The 22712-nt window shown below is 38.3% G+C and overlaps 1 protein-coding gene and 1 long non-coding RNA gene across 2 annotated transcripts; one reads left to right on the top strand and one right to left on the bottom strand.

Moving 5' to 3' along the window:
- Positions 1-92: 92 nt before the first annotated feature.
- LOC140333562 (uncharacterized) lies at positions 93-3096 on the top strand. The gene is made up of 3 exons (XR_011921393.1): positions 93-243; positions 678-782; positions 2844-3096. It is a non-coding gene; the product is annotated as an uncharacterized lncRNA (long non-coding RNA).
- Positions 2625-22097, bottom strand: NIPSNAP1 (nipsnap homolog 1). Its single transcript, XM_072415294.1, has 10 exons — positions 21942-22097; positions 18131-18258; positions 17383-17428; positions 12579-12673; positions 12443-12513; positions 12087-12227; positions 4939-4970; positions 4109-4203; positions 3423-3506; positions 2625-3311 (listed from the first exon to the last, which is right to left on the bottom strand). The coding sequence occupies exons 1-10, from the start codon at positions 22022-22024 to the stop codon at positions 3247-3249; spliced, it is 840 nt and encodes a 279-aa protein (XP_072271395.1). The 5' UTR covers positions 22025-22097; the 3' UTR covers positions 2625-3246.
- Between the last annotated feature and the right edge of the window lie 615 nt (positions 22098-22712).

The raw sequence follows: 22712 nt of genomic DNA, 5'->3' as shown, positions 1-22712 counted from the left end.
GCTGATAACTGGGAACGCAAACTACATATAAAGTCAAATTGAGATCCGTTCCAGGCACGTTTATTTATTTTATTCTAGTAATCATTTTACAGCGATAATAGTGATTGCTGCCTGTGTTTTCAAAAGTTGACACCAGTTTGCAGAACTACAGAAGCAAAGGGAATATATTCTGGGATTGCTAATAATTCAGTTTTGATTTTTTTAGGTGCTGACAAGACAATGATGGCTGCTGGTGCCACACAGGTAGTATTTATCCAAATTGTTCTGGCTCCTGTTTGCCTCTTACAGCCTACCCTCCAGGTTAATAAAAAAAACTTCCCTTTTCCTATCCTGAAAGGGTTTAATGTTTGTTTGTACCTGGGGTGTCTGTAAATCACACTTTTATCCTATTACTTTTCTCCCAAAGGTTTCTCCTTGTATGTAGGACACTCAGAGCTCAGGTCACAGGCACTGATGTCACCAGATAGGGACTGTGGGTTTGTTAAAGCGTACCTAAACTCTGAATTGCCACTTTGCATAAAAGGGTAGACCGATGTCACACATCCTGGGAGGCTCTTGGGTGCTCCTTCTGCCCATGACCAGGGTGCCCAAAGAGCCCTTTCAAAAAAAAAAAGGGGGGGGGGTAGCCAATCTAACGCATGTGCAGTAAAATCGGCAAGTTTTTCCCCCAAACTCAGAAGAACCAGGGAAAAGAGATGGCAGGACCTGGGGCGGATAACAGGGCAACGCTAAACCTGATGGAAGAAACCTCTGGACCAATTGACTGCTCTGCAAGACTGAAGGTAAGTGTATTTTTATTTTGTTTTGGACACTTTTGAGTTTACTTCCTCTTTACGTTGAGTATGTAGGGCAGAACAGGTACATTATTTTAATAATGGACAGATTTTGTCTCAACATATTATTAGACAGCGTACTGTTAGTTACTGTAAAAAATTCTCACTGTGGGTTAATCACAAGCAAAGCAGCAAAAAAAAAAAAAAAAAAAAATATGGAGCCTAGACATTACCTTCTTGAGCAAGCTGTGCTTTGATATTTAAAAAGAAACAACTACAGTTTGTCTTGGTCATTAAAGAGTTACAAGATGTTACAAATCCGCTCAACTCCTAAGATCACCCACAACCTCAGCTGTGTTTAGTAAAAGATTTCTGTCCATATGTCGGATGTCCCTAACTCAGGGACTACCTGTAGTCATATATTGCCATGGTCTGTGACTGTCAATCCTACATTACAGTCCAATTCAAGTATAATGGGCATGAGTCTAAAGAATGACAATTCTACAAACCCTTGGAATGTTGGTGCAGATCCTTCATCCTGAGACCAGTTAATGATACAGTTTATCAGTCAGCTACTACCCCCCCCCCCCCCCCCATTTCATGCTAGGCTGGCATCAAATCCGTGTACAAATGTGCCAATCATTCACAATTTAATTGAGAACATCAGGTAATGTGGCTAAAATCCGCTTTGTAAATAATAAGGTGAACCTAATGTTTTCTACATAAATTATTTTTTTTATTGTGGTTGATATGCAATGCATAAAACTAGTAGCCTGTTTGCAACTTGTAATTCTAGGGTTGGTACCGATAGAAGATCGTTCTGGGCTTCCTCACCTCAAGCAGAGTATTTTACCAACAGCAAAGATTTACCTACTTCAGGTAAATCTTCAAACTTCAGGGCTCCTGTAATCTTTTCCAGCACTAACTGGGGACTATTCATTTTATTAGAAAGACCATTAACAAGTTGTCAATCTACAGCAGGGCAATCCTTAAGTGCAGAGTGAATCACCGTGTGCTTACGTAACAGAATTCTTGACATATCAGGCCCTAAATCCTAGTTCCGTGCTGAACAAAGTAGCATTTCCTATAGGTTGTAACAATGGCATTCCTAATAAATTGCAACTAATGTACTGCTTTACTTTAAATATGCAACTTTGCTAAGCCCTTCAGAACAAAATACCAGGAGCGCTATATATATATATATATATTTTTTTTTTTTTTCTCTTTCTTTCAATTACATTATACCCCTTCCCCTAATTTATTTGCTTACTGGAACCCATATCATGCTGTGTAGGTTAAAGGCTTGGTTTGGATCACCTTAGGCTGCATTAAGGACTACCCTTCTCTTTTCAGGGCCCCTACATTAGTTGGGCTTAATAAATAAAAGCAGACTGACACCAATAGATTTTGTAAGCTGCCATTGCTGACCATTTTATAAATATAATTGACTTGTTGGTGTTCTGAGCCTTTGCCTTTATTTGTACTGATCCAATGGCCCAGAATAGGTACGCGGTTCAGGTAATTGTCACACAGTGAAACCAGTAAAAACATAAAAAATCATATTTACATCCATGCAATTAAAATTTTTACAAGGAATTTATCAATGGCAGCCAACATGATCTCAGATGCAGGTCTGCTTTAACACTCAGCACTATGATTAAGAAAGAGCTTGTGTTGTCTTCTGCCTCCTACAACAAACATATCAATGCAGGTAACCAGGGTAGACCAGCACAATAGATAAGCACAAACGCTGGTGGGCGATTACTGTCTATTGAACCTGGACATGACGAGTAAAACTAGAGGCCAGGTTATTACGTTTTGCATTGAAATACAGACCATAAGTCAACTAAACAAGGTTTTTAAATTTGTTCTTTTTTCAAATTTGTATATTTTATGTTCTATGAAATGTAACAGTAGCCAATGTACATTTTATAGGCTGACTAATATTTTACCATTTGAAAGGAGAATTCAACACATACAATGTTATTGTACATTGACCAACATTAAATCACATAATAAGAAAACATACACAGCAAGATTTTATTATTTACACTCACTTATGTTTTCTAGGCAGCAATTCAAATGATCAAAAAGAAAACAGGAGAAGAAGCTTACAGGACTAATTGTGCAGAGTTCAGCGCCTAATGTTCAATATATTATTTTCTTTAGCAGCAAATGATAATCTGAAATGATAAAGATTCCCTGAGTACACCATCTAATGACAATATATCAAGAACTAATGAATACTTTAAAAATCTAGGATGATTCTGGAAATCAGTGTGTAAAGACATAACATTGTCCTGAAATAAAAGCTCTTCCATCATATGTTCTATTGTCATTTTCTATAAAATTCCTGGAAATCAGCACTTTACTGCAGTCAGAAATCTTCCATGGAAATAAAGTGCACTGCCCTTTACAATTCAAACTACAGGAATCATTATGAAGTTATATGGTCAGGGTGGAGGAAGAGAGATCATTGGAGAGGAGAGATCTTAAGAGGAATCATGATACGAGACTCCATGTTCCGGACAAGAGGTACTGAAAAAGAAAAGGTTAAGAAATGCATAAGTGGTCTGATACTTAACAAGAATAGTGGTATTATAAGGCAAATTTAGACTTTAATAAATGGGTTTGTGTAGCGTTTGTTACCTGTATAATACACATTCTCATCCCATCCTCGTTTGGTCCATGCCGATTTCCTAGTTTCTTCTCTGGATTGTAGATCTTTGTAAGCTGACAAGTAAAGAAGAAACATAAATAAGATACCCTTTATTAATGAGACACTACATAAAACAAACGTAAGACCTTTTATACATTGCATCCATCGCAGAAGAGACGTGAATTTAAAATCTTATTGGGCATAGTACTGAACTCTACAGTTTATCTGAGCAACATTTGGCTGCTTTAGACAGCCTCCAGGTTAGGATCCTAGGGGCATAGCTCAGTATATGTCCTGTGGCTGATCACTATAACAGACACAACTGGACCCTCTCTTTCAAATTCTGCCTCTAAAAAGTCTCTGGGTCTCGTGGTTTTTTTTTTAAGAAATAGGGGTCTCCCCCCTTTTTTTGAAAGGGCCTTCATTTGTTTTTTGGTTGCTTCCCCTGATTTTCTCCTTCTACTGATTTGCCAAAATGTAAAAGCCAGAGTCTAATTATGAGTTATAAACCATTAAAACATTTTTTTTAGTGTTTAACTTCCGAAAGGAAGGGTATATACTTAAAAGTCATTATTTTCTAGAAAGCCTAACAAAAGAGGTACTTTATGGCTGAAACAATTCCCTGACCATACAATGGTATAATTTATAGTTTGATTTATTTTTAAATAGGATTTACCCCAAAGGTGATGCACCACATATAACTCTCCAATCTGAGAAAAAAATCCTCCAACGGCTTCCTGATTCTCCTGACGATACTTTATAGCACGAGCCCTAAAGTGGGTAAAATGAAAACAATTACCTGGAATAGTAACTCAGACAAGTGTGCATTTTGTACATGCAAACCTTGCTCTACTGCACTATACATTTACAATGTTTTAGTTTACTGCTAAGAAGTAATTACTGTACATTAGGGTTCATCTTTTAAAAAATTCATTATTTTGTAATTAAATCTGTGTCCTAAACAACTAAACCACAACTTGAAATACCATAATTACCACATCTATAACGTTAGTTTATATTTACATAACATTATTGAAAGAGAGGTTCATACATAAAAGTGATGGGTAGGAGTATACCTGAATATTTAAATCCCATGTATCTATGTTAGGTGACCTTACTTTTACACCAATGGGCTCAGTCTAAGGAACTACCCTGAGGAACTGGAGCTGCACCATCACTTCCAGGTAAATGCAGGGATTAACAGTGTTTTAAAAAGGTTGCAATAGATAAAACATTTTTTCTGCAAACCACAAATGTAAAACGGCACTACACAGGTCACCACCAATCAAACAAGATCCACTCTGTTGGTCAAAAATAATATGTCTAAAACTTACAGAGCACGCAAATATTATACATATTGTAGATAGAGACGTGAACAATATTTCAAGGGTCACTGCTTGGTAATACGTAAGGTGGATTTCTTTTTTAAAGAGTTTACTGTCATAACTTCACTAACGTGTCTGTTTAATGCAAAAGAAAGAAAAAGAAAAACAATGTATAACTCACCAATTATTACCCCATTCAATCATTGTTCCTGGCTAAAGAAAAAAAGATTCACATTATTCAGGATTAAAAATAGTTGAATTGTGCATATCTGGACAATGTTGATTTAACTGAAATTTATCGTTTTTTCTTGCCCTGCAAGGCGACATGAAATGTCTAGGTCCCACATAGCATCCATCCAGCATTATGCCTAGTAACATGGGTGACCTTTTTGTCACTGTATTACTATACATATTTAAAATTATTCCAATAACCTTTTTGGGAGTGGCAAAAGTGAATCATATTCTGTGCGATTCCATTGTGCAGGAAGTTATATGGTCCTCAATTGAATCGCCAAACATTTACTTTTTCCTTCTTTAACCATTTTTTGGTTGAATGACTTGTGTGTTTAGGTTCATATTCAATTCAGAATTCAATGTTCATTGTGAGGCAGCCCCCCAGTTGCACAGAATATACCCTGGCCTCCATTGAAACCTCTCTATAACACGCCTTGCATTTAGAGAGATCTCAAGGTAGGGTAACAACATTAGGGGGTGTGTCTGGGAGGGAAATTTAAAAGCTCATTACAATGTAATCTGCTTTTAAATGGCTTTTACAGTACAAAAACACCACGCAACATAAAATAAAAATAAAAGTACATTTTTAATTTTATTTTTAGATTACATTGTTGTCTATTATTTCTTTATTTTTTTTTAATTATTTATAATTATGTATTATATTATAATTTATGATTATAATATATTAAATATAATTATCATACCCAGGAGTTAATCCTAAGAATTACAAGCCCACAATATAAACAAAAATTTCAATGCAAAATAAAAAATAGGATCACTTTTTGCATCAAAAAACTGACAGAATTAGAACGCTAGAGGGGTTAGGCTCATTTTTGTGTTTTTTTTTAAATTTTTATTAAAAGTAAATTTTTTTTTTTACATGATTGTGTGTTTCAAACTTTTTTTTATATTCATGATATCTACTAGACTCTTGTTCAGACATATTTCTGTAACTTACAGGTCTAAAATTAAAAAAAAAAAAAAAAAAAAATTCATGAAAAACAGTGTACTTTTTGTATGCTTTTGGTACAGAAATCTAGACATCAGTGAAACACCCAGGTGGTTAAATAAAACTGGGACACTCACTCACACCTGATTGTCATCTCCTCGATCAAAAACACCTGACTCCAACAGAGGGGCGCATGCACGTGGTCTGACGGACGGATGTTTCCAAGTTAGGCTCCGCTTGGCTTCGGGCTTTTAGTGAGAAACGTAGCGTATCCTGCGGACGAACAACACATTTTTGTGTTCCCGGAGAGTTATTACAGCATTGGGAAGAGAATTAAATGGGACCGGCATCTAAATCAAAGCGTCCCGCGGCGCAGCAGAATCCATCCCGCGGTGCGGCCTCCAAATCCAAGATGGCGCCGATGCCTTCACCTCCAGCGTCTTCAGCCTCTTCTCCTGTGCACCATTCCGAAGACAGTACGGATGCTTCCCTTGGCAATCCTCCTGAGCATACCACTAGTGAGGATTCTCTTTTTTTACAAAAAATGAGAACCATGATCCGTGAGGAGCTAACACAAGCCATAGCATCTATTGTATCGGAGTTGAAGCGTGATATTCGTGAGACTGGCCATCGTATAAATACTCTGGAATCTAGAATGGATGATGCTACAACAGTATTGGATAGCTTGGATCAGGATATGAATACAGCCCAAAAGGAGATTTCTCTCCTGAAGGACCAATTGGAAGATTATGAGAATCGGTCCAGACGAAGCAATTTACGTATCAGAGGTATTCCTGAGACAGTTCTAGATTTACAGGGTTATGTTACGGCCCTGTTCCAAGACCTGGCACCAGAGCTCCAGCTGGACCGTCTGGAATTGTATAGGATCCTCCGTTCCCTAGGCTCCAATAAGCCAAATGGTCCGCCTAGAGATATTATAGTGAAATTTCATTTTTTTCGTACTAAAGATGCCCTTTTACTGAAGGCCCGGAATGGTTCCCGTTTACAGTTTCAGGGCGTGGACTATAGTCTGTTTGCAGATCTGGCTTCTTCTACATTAGCTAAACGGCGGGCTCTTCGCCCTTTTTTGCAAATTTTGTCAGCTAACGGGATTCGTTACCGTTGGGGCTATCCCTTTAAGCTGTTGTTCCAGACACAAGGAGCTCAATACCAATTTTCCACACCAGAGGATGCCCAAACCTGCCTTGCTCAAGCTGGGTCTTTCCTACTCGCCTGACCTTACCTCACCTTCAGGCCGACAGAATTCTGACATTCCTGGCTCAACTCATCCGGGTCGGTCTCCTCCATCTCCCCCTGATTCTGAACAGGGTTCTCGTGGTTTTGTACACCGATCTCAAGCTCTTACACGCCTGGCTACCCAAACCTTCTCACTTAAATCTCCGGGTTAACTGTTCTGCCATGTCATCGCACAATTCATCTTTATGGATATTTTGTCATTTTCCGCCATTCTGATGGGATCCAGACCTCGATTATCTTTCCAGAATCCTCCGTAGGCACACCTGTTCCTGTTATAGCCCGAGTGTTGGTCGCATGCACCCTCATTGGATTGCTCAGGACTCTCAGGTTAGGTTACTGAGGTTGAGTAATCCTAACAATTATGTCTCTCCAAGGGCTCTTGAAGCTGTTTTTGGCTCTTATGGCCCCCTTGTTGTACCCTATTATGGGTTCATTTTGTATGTTTTTTTTTGTAGTAGGTTTTTCTGTTTATTTACTGTTTTTTTTTTGGTTTTTTTATGTGTACTGGATTAGTTGTACTACTCGACTGATATATAGCATTATGTTTATAAGCATTGCTATGTTTCTATGTCTTCCTCTGTTATGGCTCTGCGTATAATGTCAGTTAACATCAAGGGTCTTAACTCACCGTCTAAACGTAAAGTAGTATTTAATTACTGTCACTCCTCGAGCATAGATGTAGTGTGCATGCAAGAAACACACTTTTCAGTGTCCTCCACTCATAAGTTCATGCATGCTCACTATCCTCAGCTGTACCAGGCGTCAACAACTAAGAAACACAGAGGTGTCCTTGTAGCCTTTCACCGGCGCATGCCTTTTATATGTACACACCAAGTGACAGATCCAGAGGGACGATATCTTATCCTGAGGGGTTCGCTGCAGAATACGGAGGTTACCTTCTTAGCTTATTATGCTCCAAATTCTCCTTCTGTTTCCTTTTTTCGGGAAATGCTAGAGAAAACTAGGCAATGTACTAAGGGGACTTTGATTTGCTGTGGTAACTCTAACACGGTATTTAATAAAAAAATGGACAGAAGCACCAAATCCACCAGTGTTCCCTTTACGGAAAATGTAGCGATACAGGACTGTTTCCTGAGTCTGGGCTTGCTTGACATATGGCGTGAATTGCACCCCTTATCCCGCGACTACACATTTTATTCAGCTTCTCACAACTCTTATTCCAGAATCGATCATATTTGGGTCCCTAGAACTATGTTACCAGTTGTCCTAAAAGCCAATATACCGGCGGTGCCATGGTCTGACCATGACCCAGTAATAATAACATGTTCATCATTAGTGGTTAGACCAAAAACTGGACAATGAACACTTAATGATTTGCTATTATCTTGACCAGTGACAACAGAAAAACTGACACTTATGACCCCAGACTTTTTCCAATTGAACAGTGGATCAGTGACAACTTCTACAATATTGTGGGAAGCTTATAAAACGGTTATGCGTGGTCATTTAATCCAAATTGCTGCGATTAAGAAGCGGGAGCGATCACAGGCCCAGACTCAGCTTGAAACTATCTATTCGAGACAAGTCCAGTTACATAAATTAACTCCCACATTGGGAACCTCAATTGCACTACGTAAAGCCCGAACAGAATTGAACCTTTGTCTCTCTAAACAGGCTGCATAACAGCTGCAGCGGACGAGACAAATATTCTACCATTGGGGCAATAAACCAGGAACTCTCCTTGCTAAAAGATTGCGAACGTTTACACCACAGTATACTCCCATCTCCCTTCGTACCGCCACCAAACAATTGACTAGCAACCCCTTAGATATAGTTCATGAGTTTCAGACTCGGCTGTCAGACCTTTATTCTGTTCCTCCTGCAATGGATGAAGGCAGAGCCGAATGTTTCTTTGCTAATATTGAATTGCCTAAAATAGAAAACTCAGACCTGGAAGACTTGCAACGCGATATCACAATCTCAGAAATTACCTTGGCTATTAATTCTTTAAAAATNTGCAAACGCCCTGGTCCAGATGGCTTTTCTTCGTTATTCTATAAGAAATTGCTAACAGTATTGACACCTCATCTACAGATTTTGTTTAATGATTTGAAATTAGGCCGGGTTTTTCCCTCAGAATCCCTGCGGGCATCTATTGCTATGATACCTAAGCCATCGACTGACCACACATCTTGGTCCAATTACAGACCCATATCACTTCTCAATACGGATGTAAAAATTTTGGCAAAAATCTTAGCCACGAGGCTGAACAGATTCCTGGGTAGTTTAATACATGGTGATCAGGTGGGTTTTGTCCCAAGACGCCAAGCAGGAGATAATGTACGCAGAGCTCTTCAGATTCTACACCTATCTCATTCTAAATCTATTCAAAGCATGATGTTATCATTAGATGTGCGGAAGGCCTTTGACTCTATATCATGGCAGTATCTGTTTTACGCTCTCAAAAGGTGGGGTTTTGGTACGCATTTTCTGCATTGGATAAAAGCATCGTATGCCTCACCGTCAGCTATTGTGAAATATATGGGTTATGCTTCATTCCCATTTCAGATTCTGCGAGGGACCAGACAGGGTTGTCCCCTTTATCCCATACTATTTATACTTGCACTGGAACCCTTGGCCGCAGCAGTCCGGGTAAATCAAGATATAGCTGGGGTGGAAGTGTTTGGTACGGTACACAAAATCAAGCTGTTTGCTGATGACATATTATTGACACTCACAGCTCCTATCACTACATTGCCCAATTTGCACAAGTTACCTGATCATTTTTCAGAGATATCAGGTTTGGTAATAAATAATGAAAAATCTAAAGCGTTAAATATTACCTTACCAGAACCAATTGTAGTCTCATTACAATCATATTTTGTCTATAACTGGTTGAAAGCTATCCCCTATCTGGGTATTAAGCTCACATCTCACTTGTCATCTATATACCAGGCAAATTATCTGCCTTTGTTCAGGGAGCTCTCTGTCATGCGCTACAAATGGCGCAATTTTCCACTGTCTTGGATCGGGAGAATACATGCCATCAAAATGACTTACCTCCCAAAATTGTTATATTTGTTTCGCACTCTTCCAATACCAGTTCCGATGCATCTTCTTAAAGATGAACAAAGGAAAGTGCTGCGTTTTATTTGGCACCCTGGAAGACCACGGGTGCCGGATAGAACGCTGTATCGCCATAGATTGAAAGGGGGACTTTCGGTCCCCAACCTTTGTATGTATTTGCAAGCTGCTCAGCTGGCTCCATTGGTGGCACTACATCGTCTAACAGATCCACCAATATGGGCTAAACTATATGCTGCCGAGTTACCAGCGGTGCATTTAAATAACCTTTTATGGCTGCCCCTATCAAAACGTCCGTTAGTGTCTGATCCCACTTTATCATACGCGTTAGGTATTTGGGATAGAGTTAAGATTTTAGCTGGCTTGATGTCAGTACATACTCCCTTAACTGGCATAGTAAACTGCCCTATTTTTATACCGGCCTATTACTGAAACTCACCAGTTTTGAAGCCTGTTGCTATTGGGGCTCTAGCTCGGCAGGGTTAGTTTCTATGCTATATAGTTCATTAATCAATAAAGATACTCACCCTCTTTCTTATGTTGATAAATGGGAAACAGATTTGGGATCGAGGTTGGATGAGGAAGAGTGGCATAGGATATCGCAGAATATAGCTATTTGTTCTCCGAATGTAATCATGCAGGAGAATGCATACAAAGTATTATTTAGGTGGTATTTTACCCCAGTTAAGATTGCGAAATTCGTCAATGGGGGAGACCCATGCTGTTTTAGAGGTTGTAAAGACCTAGGAACGTTTCGCCATATCTGGTGGGACTGTCCTGTGGTTAAAAAGCTCTGGATCAGAATATTTAACTATATACGATCAGTCTTGCATGTGTCCCTTCAGAGAGACCCCTGGATAGCATTACTTCACAACATAAGTTCTTGTATTTCTAAAAATCAGCGAAAACTGCTTTCTTTCATTTTTCTGGCCACACGACAAGTGATTGCAGCTGCATGGCGGAAACCGACGTTAAGTTTTCAAGTAGTATTATCTAGACTGTCGGACACTATGGTTTTAGAAAAAATGTCAGCTACCGCTAATGACTCATTGGTTGGATCACCATACAGCTTTAGGCATAGATCGTAGACTTTTTCAAATGTAAATCATCGAATTATTAATCTATATTGTCAGTCTCGAGTATTTTCTTTTTTTCTGTATTGTTCTTCTAGTCCAGTTTTGTCTATATTTTGATTAATGATGCTGGTGTATTTTTGTTTTTGTTGTTAATGTCTTTGTTTCTTTTCTGTATATTTTGAAAAACTTCAATAAAAATATTCAAACAAAAAAAAAAAACACCTGACTTCGATTTCATCCTCAAATGTTATGATAATCCAGTGGATTTACATACTTTTGCCACACACAGATTTTGGATACCCCAACCCCCCTTACCTCCCATATATACATGACCAAATATAACAATTTTGTCTACTTTTAGGATATTTGAAAATCAGATGATTTTTAGATCACACTCATTAAAAAAAACATTGAACATTTTAAAGGCTTCACAAACTTGGAAACAGCACTGAATGTGCATTTATCATATTTTAGGCATGGTATTTAGCTGTAAAGGTTTCCCTTGTGCAGACCTCCAAAAGTCCTGAGACCGCACTGGACACAGCCATCTTGGATGTGAAGTCAGCAGACTTAGAGCTGTCACTCTAGTGAGTGGAGGATGTGGGGTCAGCACAATAATTACATACCCATCAGATCCCAACAGAGGAGGCAGCTATATCATAGAGGATAGCAGGCCATGCTAAGGAATTGATTAGTCTAACTTGTTTGGTAGCAAAGTTTCTTTAATGCATATATAGTCAACCTTTCTTTACAATTCTAGAATGTTACCTTTAGCCTGTATGTGCGCAGTTCATAGATGTTTGGTCCCTTACGAGGAACTGGTTCATTCCAGAAACTGAACTCGAGAAGCAGCTGGTTTCTGCGTGAGAGCAGCATGCGGCTACGCTCCTCGCGAAAAGCCAGGTATTCCTAAGGAGAAAAAAAAAAGATTGGAATTGCATTTTAAGAAGAATTATAACCACAGGGGATTAAAGAAAGAAGTTTGTGAAAAGATCATTTACAAATAAAGTAGTGAAGCTACAGTCTGTCTAAAAAGTAATTAAGAAAAATACACCACAATAATAAAGCGGATGGATTTCTACCATGTTCACGTGTAATCATGAAGCTCTTAAGGATGCCATTACCTTGTTATGTCGCAATTTATTCATACAGTCCATGAGAGCTGGATATCCTCCAGAGAATCGCCAGAGATGAACTGAAAGGGAAACCAGTATTTATCCAGCAACAATACTAATGCCCACCCAAAATAACTGTACTCACCTGCTTGGTCCTGTTCCCCATACCACGTGTTCCAATTACCCACCAGATCACATGGGTAATCTGGATCCTGGTGAAGCTTAGGTAGAACCTCTTCTCTGCATAGGAAAGTAAGAATTTTTCAGAATTTTAAAATATATAAAACATGAGAATAGTTTACAGTTTAAAGTCCAATCTCTTCATTCTGTTACAATTATGCTGTAAGGTCAGGAAGAAAAAAATAAACTGTACCTATATTGTTTCCTTAGTGTGAAAAATTTAAAATCATGCAATGTGCCATCTAGCTAGATACAGTGAGGGAAAGAAGTATTTGATCCTCTACAGATTTTGTACGTTTGCTCTCTGACAAAGAAATGACCAGTCTATAATTGTAATGGTAGGTTTATTGTAGGTGTGAGAGACAGAATAACAACAAAAGAACCCTCAAAAACCCAGTGCTCAAAAGTCAGAACTCGATGTGCATTCTAATGAGTGAAATAAGCATTTGATCCCTTCGCAAAAGATGACTTAGTACTTGGTGGCAACCCCCTTGTTGGCAATCACAGAGGTAGTATGGTGTAGTTGGCCATCAGGTTTGCACACATCTCAGGAGGGATTTTGTCCCACTCCTCTTTGCAGATCCTCTCCAAGTCAGTAAGGTTTCGAGGCCGATATTTGGCATCTCGAACCTTCAGCTCCCTCCACAGATTTTCTTTGTGATTAAGGTCTGGAGACTGGCTAGGCCACTCCAGGACCTTCATGTGCTTCTTCTTGAGCCACTCCCTTGTTGCCTTGCCTGTGTGTTTTGGGTCATTGGCATGCTGGAATACCCATTCACGACCAATTTTCAATGCACTGGCTGAGTGAAGGAGGTGCTCACCCAAGATTTGACAGGACATGGCCCCGTCCATTGTCTCTTCGATGAGGTGAAGGTGTCCTGTCCCCTTAGCAAAAAAGCACCTCCATGTTCGACGGTGGGGATGGTTCTTGGGGTCACGGCCAGTTGAGTTGATGCCAAAGAGTTCAATTTTGGCCTCATGTGACCACAACGCTTTCACCCAGTTCTCCTCTGGATCATTAAGATGTTCATTGGCAAACTGCAGACGGGCATGTACATGTGCTATCTTAAGCAGGGGGACCTTGCAGGCTCTGCAAGATTTCAGGCTTTCACGGCGCATGTGTTATCAATTGTTTTCTTGGTGACTATGGTCCCAGCTGAGATAATTGACAAGTCCCCCCCCCCCCCCCCCCGTGTAGTTCTAAATAGCTTCTTTATCGTTCTCCTGATCATTGCAACTCCATGAGTGTAGATCTTGCATGGAGCCCCAGACCGAGGAAGATTGACAGTTATTTTGTGTTTCTTGCATTTGCGAATTAGCCCGCCAACTGTTTTCACCTTCTCACCAAGCTGCTTGGAGTCTTGTAGCCCAGCCCAGCCTGGTGTAGGTCTATATTCTTGTCTCTGACATCCTTGGACAGCTCTTTGGTCTTGGCCATGGTGGCTAGTTTGGAATTTGATTGATTGATTGCTTCTGTGGACAGGTGTCTTTTCTACAGGTACTGTAACAAACTTGATTAGGAGCACTTCCTTACAAAGGTCCTAATCTCAGCTCGTTACCTGCTTACAGTGAAGACACCCGGGAGCCTGGAATCTTGCTGGTTGATAGGGATCAAATACTTATTTCACTCATTACAATGCACATCAAGCTCTGACTTTTGAACACTGGGTTTTTGAGGCTTCTTTTGTTGGTATTCTGTCTCCCACACCTACAAAAAACCTACCATTACAATTATAGACTTGTCAGAGGGCAAACATACAAAATCAGCAGGGGATCAAATACTTCTTTCCCTCACTGTATTTGTAAATTTAGGTACATGTAAATCCTAATCTGCCGATTCTTGTCCTATGAATGGGTAAAACAACTAAATTATTCAAATTATGCAATCCACCATTTTTTTTAGTATATGTAATTATGTACTTTTTAGGAGAATTTGAGAATGTTGTGTTTTCGGGACATCTAGGATTGGAAAAATATGGCTGCATCCTTATCCCTATTTACTCTGAATATATAGTTTATAGAAGCAAACCATGACACCATTTTTAGATGGGACTTACTCCTCATTGGACTTCACAAGGCGAATACCAATATATCTTCCTCAAGTTTTGGAGGATGTTGTCATAAAGGCATATTTTTACACATGTGGTGGACATGTGCACATGAAGGTTCTGAAATTTGATCTCCCATTACCCAAACTAATTTCATGACTAACTGCCCATATTACTATAGCGCACTATTGGAAAGCCTCATCCATTTATTTAGATTACACCAAAGAGAAACCTAAAGCGTAACTAAACTTGTTGGTGGGTGGTGAGCTTCTGCCATAATCAACAAGTATGCACAGCATTATTATGGCCTTGTGCTATCGCTCTGCAGGAATGACAGGCCCAGGACCTGCTGCTGCAGGAATGGGAGCCACCATATTCACCGTCAGGTCCATGGTGGGCTTCCGTAGAGACTGTGACCCTGTTTATTGATTGGATGATGTTACACTTGCTCATGTGCAGGAGGCACATTATCCTTGGCAGTTGGCTTTGCGTGTGGTGATGCCACACACAGAGCTGGGCTCTAAGCTAGTTTAGAGAAAAAACAAAAAGCAACCAGGGGCCAGGGAGTTAGTTATTCGACAAAAGAGACAATGCATGCTTCCTTTGTTAAATAGTACTACTTTCTGGTGATATTTGCTTTCTCAGTTTAGGTCTGCTTTAACTGGATTATGACTAAAGACAACCTCACTTACACCCTTAACAAAAAGGTGTCAAAATTCTCTAACACTTGGTATTCCTGGATTAGTTATTTGCAAAGTCTTTAACAAGGTCTGGAAAGATCCCTTGTTTCTTTGCTTTAACTGTTTCTTTCCGATAAAGCCTCATTTTCTGGAACCATTCCCCGCCTTGCTGTGTTTACAGGATGAATGTGGAGGGATTTCTTAACCATTGAAATACACCTGTGTTTCCCATTGTATTGTTGTATCTATTTACACTGGTAGAGCATACAGTTTTTTTTCATAAGCATTTTTAATTCTCTATCCACAACCTCTCCAGTAACCCATACTTTAAAGATCTGGATTTCAAAGTTGTATTATTTGTTATTTATTAACTTTAAGCTTGGGAAACTATACTTAACTTTTTACTTGGAAATTATTTATGGTCCAATGCAATTTCTACATTGGACTTAAAGATAGACCTTTTTTTTTTTATTTCACCATATGATTGTGTCATTCTGGTACTCTTCTTTTGATGTAATGCTCCTTATGAAGATTTAAATTATCTTGCTTTAGGTTCCTTTGTCTCGACTTGTTTCTAACTTTGTTTTCATATTTTCTAAAAGATTGAAATATTAGGAATGCCATGTCAACGTATCCTAAAAATAATGTACCTTTTGCTTTGAATTACTCCTTTAAAACAGAACTTTCTGGTATGTAAGGGTGCCCCAGACAGTCCACTGACTAGAGCCCTGATAGGTTTGTATATGAAGTGCAAGATCTGATGCTCTGCTAGTCTCATGATATCTGAAATAATTTATGATGATATGACTACTGTGCTGGTTCATTGTTTTACCTAATGGAAAGCTCTGACATAAGAAATAAATACTTGTTTCTACCAAAATGACCACCTCTTCATGGATACAAAGTGCGGAAATAAGCAGAGTAAGCAAGTAATAGGGATAGGCAAGCTGCAGGCAAGGCCTCAGGCAGTTCTTATCTATTCATATGTTTCCTTTCTGTTCAGTTGCGCTTTAATACATAAAATCAAACTAATGTTTTCTATTCTGTATTGTTTTTCTACCCTGTCTAAATCAAAGTTTACTAGAAATATAGATTTTATTTACACATAAGCATGTAAGTTTTGTACTGCAACATTTTTCCTGAAAGTCTGAAGATCGATATCTTACATGTCAAGGTGTCTGCTGCCACCCTTTTATTGCCTGGTGTTGAACCTGGCTATATAAAACAACTTTAAAAAACCCATGCAAACCTTTGCATACTAAGTATCTAAAATGTTTCTAAGAACAATGATCAATCAGTCCATAGATAGGTGTTCAGGTTGATCTGATTTAAAAATGCTCACACAGAATTAAGGAATGCAAATTTTTAGGGGTGTCCTATGGTATAATGCTAAATGCAATCTTTTTCAAGTTTTAAAAAAGGTAGAAACGAGCTACATACATTACCACGTCATTAAATATTACTGACACAGTTGATGTCTACATTTTCACATAAAAATAATTTCTGTAAGTATAGTACACATTAGTACTAATTACTCTAGAGTCAGGAGCTAACAATCCCATTAATGGTGGCAATAAAAAAAATTATTTGGCTATAAGAGCAGTTTATATTTTATGTATATAGACTTGTAGTTGGTAGATAAGATATCCAGTTTAACTAACTTTTAATTTTCTATTCCTCGGTCACTGGTCCTACCAAATTCACTAGTATGTATACTACATCAGTATGAAGCCTCAACTCTCATAGTAATTTCTACCTATTTAAAGCTTCTACCTGCTAAATATTTTAATTCTGTTAATTTAGGTAATCATTTTAATGTGGTAATAAATACAAAACATTGGAATTTCATTTATAGGAGTCGAAATTTGGGTCTGAAGGCCTTTTTCATGCCTCTTGTTATAACAGACAAATATTTTATTTCTTATCATGCTGCTAGAAAATTGTAAACAAAACACTTTCAAGAGGAAAGAAGTCTGTCATGTGTCAAGATAACCATATCGCACACAGTAAAGTCCCAAAAAGGAAACTTAAAAATGCTTACGTCAGCTGGTTGTAAGCTTCCAAGCATTCTGGTTTTACATTATGAACTGAAACAAAAGAGGATGTGAAAACTTAAAGGGAAGTTGATGCAATTACTTAACTGATACATAATCACATGGTTTTTAAATTCCCACCAGAATACAATGGTTTTATCATTTGGATGCACACAATAATACACACACAATAAAAGTCATTCACACCCAGTCTTCCATGAGCTCAACTCTACTCCCAACCTCTACCAATCAAGTGAAAAACAGCTGGAACCCCTGCCCCCCTTTTTTTTGCCCACCACTGAAGCAGATTGCAATGTGGTTCGCAAAAGCAATACATCACTTTGGGCAGCTAGAGTTTGGTCCAAAAATCTTCAGCTGCACACAAATATTGGTGCCAGTCTGCCTGTCCTGACCACACAGCAGTTTGCGGTATGCCTGGGAGGCCTTTAGCCAAGCAGTTTGACACCACATGTCTGAAATTAGCCGTAGAGAAATATGCAGCAACAAAATTAAATGTTTCACAGAAATAGCTAAGCATCATGATAAGGCTTATCACATATACAAAATGAATATATTTTCATTCATATCACTTTTTCTCCAAGCTACCAATGGTACTAGGTAATTTTGTTGATGTCTTACAAAACAAGTTAAGGTTTTCAGGTCCCTGAGGACACTACCAACCCTGCCTAACCCTTCTTATTTAATAATAAAAATTTAGATAGGAAAATACAGAGTCGTAGAAAATGGCTTACTTACACTGTATTTTGTACAGTCCACTTGTCTCCCTTTTAGAAAGCAAATTGGAATGTGCATCTTTGCGTGGATCCACTTTCCGTACAAACAGTGAACGAAGCCAGCTGTTTTCTCTGTTATCAGATGAATACCTATCATTGGGATAAGAGAAAAAGTGATAAAAATGGATTTGTACAAAAGAAAAAAAAAAACATGAATATTACCCAGAAATAAGTAACCAGCAACAGTTTCTAGATCACAAAAAAATATTTAGGAAAACATTTCCTAAATTACAATACGGAAATCAGTTTTATTTTGTCTGAAAACAAATCAGACCATTAAATCACCAACCTATGAATTTTTAAACTAGTTTGGAAGAAATGCAAACCCTTTGTCATGTAAATCAGCTCCTATAAACAAATATCACCCGTGCAAACATGTCTTTAGAGCTACCAAGTATTTTAATGGCACTGTGGACACAATATTATACAAGCAAACAATATCTTCCTTCAATATTTAACAATTATGGTCTCCTAAGCATACTCTGCTTTCATGTGCTTCCTCATAAAGCTTAACTGTCAAAAAGGAGCCAGAAACAATATACATTCTGCACTGAAAACAGATCCTTTCAGTAATGTATAGTAAATGTTATTTGTTTTTGTTTTTTTAAAAAGTATGTAAATCCTAAATTTTTAGAAGAAAAAGATGAAATGTAAATTTCAAAAATGTAAGAGTTTCAAAAAAGTATTAAAATCCGTTTTTTTACTTTGTTTCCTGCTAGGGAGATTTCTCTTCACTTCCTGAGCCAATTACAAAACAGGAAACTACATTAAAACTTTTTAAAGTAAACAAAAATTCATCCCAAAAACTATCACATTAACTGGTTTCCCCCTAAACGATTTTCGATTTTCTCAACTCCAAAAGTGATTATAGCTCAAAATGTTTGGATTTCTCCTTTCTTATTGTCTTAGTGACATTGGCCACCGGCTCAAATAAACTGGGGACACAGGGTTTGTGAAACTGAAAAGAGCAAAATCTAGACCAAATTTTGTCCCTGTATTTACATAACTATACAAATAATCACACGTTTCTTCACTATGCTACGAGAACCAGCTGCATGTCTGACCATGATTTAGCTTCATATCAGTTCACTGCAACCATTATCACACACATTTAGAATTACAAAATGGTGACATTTTTAGGGTATTTGTTATATCCAAATTCAATATGGAGTCTGACATTAATTGGAGGCAATCCACTCCTTTTCTTGTGTCATTGTTTTGTTTCTGTCTATCATTTGTAACCCCTATTTAATGTACAGTACCAAGTAATATATTGGCGATATATAAATACAGTTTATATTATTATATACATACCATAGTAAGGGGACAACTATCCAAAGTTTACTCAAACTGCTAATTTAAAGACCTCATGTCTAAGACATAGCACAGAATAGAAATCCAAAGGGAGGACACATCAAGTCTTGGGAAAGTATTTGTATCAAATAAAGTGTTTCATACCAGTACAAACTACAGTGCAACTACTAGAAATCAATTTTTTGGCTCCCTGCTCTGCTACTATTTAAATAGCGCTGACATATTACACAGTGCTTTACAAAGTCTGTAGTCATATCACTGTCCCTCAAAGGGGCTCACAATCTAATAATCCCTACCATATTCATATGGTATTAATACAGTCTAAGGTTAATGTTGTGGGGAAGGCAATTAACCCAAATGCATGTTTTTGTAATGTGGGAGGACACATACATACTCCTTGCAGATAGAGTTCTGGCCCAGATTCAAACCTATGACCTAGTGCTGCAAAGGCCGGAGTGCTAACCTCTGAGCTGTATAAACACATACATAACTTCATAATCAGCTTCATGCAATCCTTCTATAGCAAAGCTCTGACTGTCAAAAGGAGAAAGTCACACTATGAGCCAAACAGCGGCACATCAAAGCGTTAACAAGGAACATGCTAACATGCATACATTTTCTACCTAATTTTTTGCAACTGTAACTGTACCCCTGTATATTAGGCAGACTGTCAAGTCTATCAATCTTTCCTATATGTGTTCTCCTTATCGTAGTTTTACATCATGTTATCCTTGTTTAAGGTTATCTGCCCTAAATGTTTTTTTACCCTTTTTTTGTTTTTGATTACCTTATCCATGTTCTTGTTATCCTATTTTCTAAAACCTAATAAAAAATGAAATATATAACAAGGAACAATGCTGATAGAAGAAAGGAGAAGAGTGACAGAAAGGTAAATTCCTCTGAATTTTGCTTCTCCTTTCACTGTATAATCACAGGGTTGGGTGAGAAAAAAGGCTTGTAAGAGCTATTTTACTGCAGAAGAGAGAAGGAGCGTTAGTTCTCCTGATCTGACGGTCAGGGGTGCACAGTGTCGCTGAGAGGTTTTATTCTCAAATAGATGGAAATAAATACTAAACTGTTGGGAGCTGAAACTGCACCCATACTGTACTTTGTATTTAGGAATGTGTGTCCAGATCAGTGTTTCTTAACCAGGGTTCATCCAGAGGTTGCTAGGGGTTTCTCCATCAATGAGCAATTTGTATCTCTCAATTTAGGGTACACCATTAATCATTTTGGCTATCTGTATGCTGAACTTCTTCCCAATAGCCAGTAATGTAAGAGGCATTCTTCCCACTGACCACCATATTGGGTGCTGTAGATATAGTAATTATAGCAGGGCTTCCCTAAGATCTGGAATTTATTTTAAGGGTTGCTCCGTGTTACCAGGGTTGAGGAAGGCTGGAATAGAGTTTAGCTTTGATTTGCAGGTACTGTCAGCAGCATAGAAGGGAAGTTGGATTCAAAATCAATGTCCTTGACTGTAGGTCTGCTTCAACATGTTATTTTTTCTGATTCATCCTTCACCCACTTCTTATTTAGTCACGGCACACATCAGGTTTGATGGTATAATAATGTCTGAACAGTTTATTCACCGTACAATATACGCTGCCCACACACTGACATATCTGTACAACAATGTCCCAGTAATGAATTCTCTACACCAATATTAAAGATCCCTGCAAATAATCCGTCATTGTCAGACATTCCTATGCACAGGTTTACCAACAGATTATAGCTGAATATAAAATGACTGATGAAATCAATATATAGACAACTTCTGTGAAGAAAAATTAAAGTTATAAAAATCGTTTTTTATTTCAACAAAAACAATGCAAAAGAAGTTGTTGTTTATGTGATCTGCAATGAAACAGTAAAAGTTTCATGAGACAAACACAACCTTTACCCTGCTCACCACCCCCCAGGCATTGTACACAGGAGACTGGCGACACGGACTGGTGACATGGAACGTGAGGAGCGTACAAACAGGTGTAACAAACCACACACAGGCAAGGTTACATTAAAAATGGTACAAATAAAGGGTTATAACAAAATAAAAAAAAGGCTTATAAAAAAAAGCATTTTATAAAAAAATAATAAAAGTTATTAAAAAAAAACACAAAACAAAAATAAAGGGTTATAAAAAAAACAAAAAGTTATAAAAAATAACTACAATCTATATAACAATTACATATAAATATATGGCATGTGACCTTGGTATTGAATAAATAAATAAAATGGCATGCATGCATATTATAGCTACAAACACAGACAGATATCTGACTAGATTTTGGTTTTATGTCAGTGACAATGAATGTGCACTATATACCTTGCAATGCATCCACACCCCCTCCCTCCCCGTGCAATGGCAGGCATCTGCATCCCTATGGCAGGGGCTGCCTATAACCTGCCCTGTGTGGAGGCAGCAACGAAGGGAGCGTTATAGTGCTGCCCCCGGTTACCTGCACGTCAGCTCGGCCATGCAGCCTGCCCTCAGCCCGGGACATTGTCGCAGAGCCAGAATCACAGACACTCTGCTCAGCATGTTTCCAGTGTCACATGAAAGATGGGCTCTCAGGTAGCTCCCCGTGCGTGCGCGCTTCCGTCGTCACGCGCACGTGCACATTCGACACGCGCGCCCACGTGCATTCATTTGGTGTGTACATAAAGCTGCTGACTGAGAAGTTTTATCTTTGGCTAGGATTAATATGTGTGATAGGCACAACTACAGAGCATTACAGAAGTGTGAAACAAATCTTTTATACAATAATAGTACAATAACAATACACTAAAATATGTAATAATGTATATATAATACATAATAATGTATAATAATACATTCAAAATGGCAAATATAAGACAATTGTAATTTTTGTATCAAAACATGTTGGCGCTATATAAATACAAGAACATCAATAAATATAAAAGAATGCAGAAATGCATTCACTGTAACGTGCTATTTTTAAATTGTAGCCTTCTAAGTATGGCTGGGTGGGCAGAATAAAAGGTGGCGGTGGGCACTTCAGCAGGAGGGGGCACTAAAAGTGGCAGGGCATGGAAGCGATGCTGCTAAAGTAGTTTACGGCTCATGGAGGCTGTGCACTTATTGCTTTTTACTAAAGGGTGCTAAAGGACCTTGTCCTGGCACTACCTATCAATTGAAATTGGATCTCATACCAAAATTATTTTTGCTTTATGGATGTGGAGTGGTTTGAACCCCTGATAGGCTTATA

Source organism: Pyxicephalus adspersus, chromosome 6, assembly GCF_032062135.1.
Source record: "Pyxicephalus adspersus chromosome 6, UCB_Pads_2.0, whole genome shotgun sequence".
Taxonomy (NCBI): domain Eukaryota; kingdom Metazoa; phylum Chordata; class Amphibia; order Anura; family Pyxicephalidae; genus Pyxicephalus; species Pyxicephalus adspersus.
The sequence above is the reverse complement of the archived record's forward strand: the minus strand, read 5'-3'. Positions and strand labels throughout refer to the sequence as shown.

What these genes read in the sequence shown, in the direction of transcription:
- NIPSNAP1 (XM_072415294.1), bottom strand. Translation starts at nt 22,024, where the DNA reads ATGCTGAGCAGAGTGTCTGTGATTCTGGCTCTGCGACAATGTCCCGGG. An exon ending in TGGACTGTACAAAATACAGT is followed by an intron (nt 17,429 to 18,130) that starts GTAAGTAAGCCA and finishes CTTTTGTTTCAG; the next exon opens with TTCATAATGTAAAACCAGAA. An exon ending in TGTGGTGCATCACCTTTGGG is followed by an intron (nt 3,507 to 4,108) that starts GTAAATCCTATT and finishes TTTACTTGTCAG; the next exon opens with CTTACAAAGATCTACAATCC.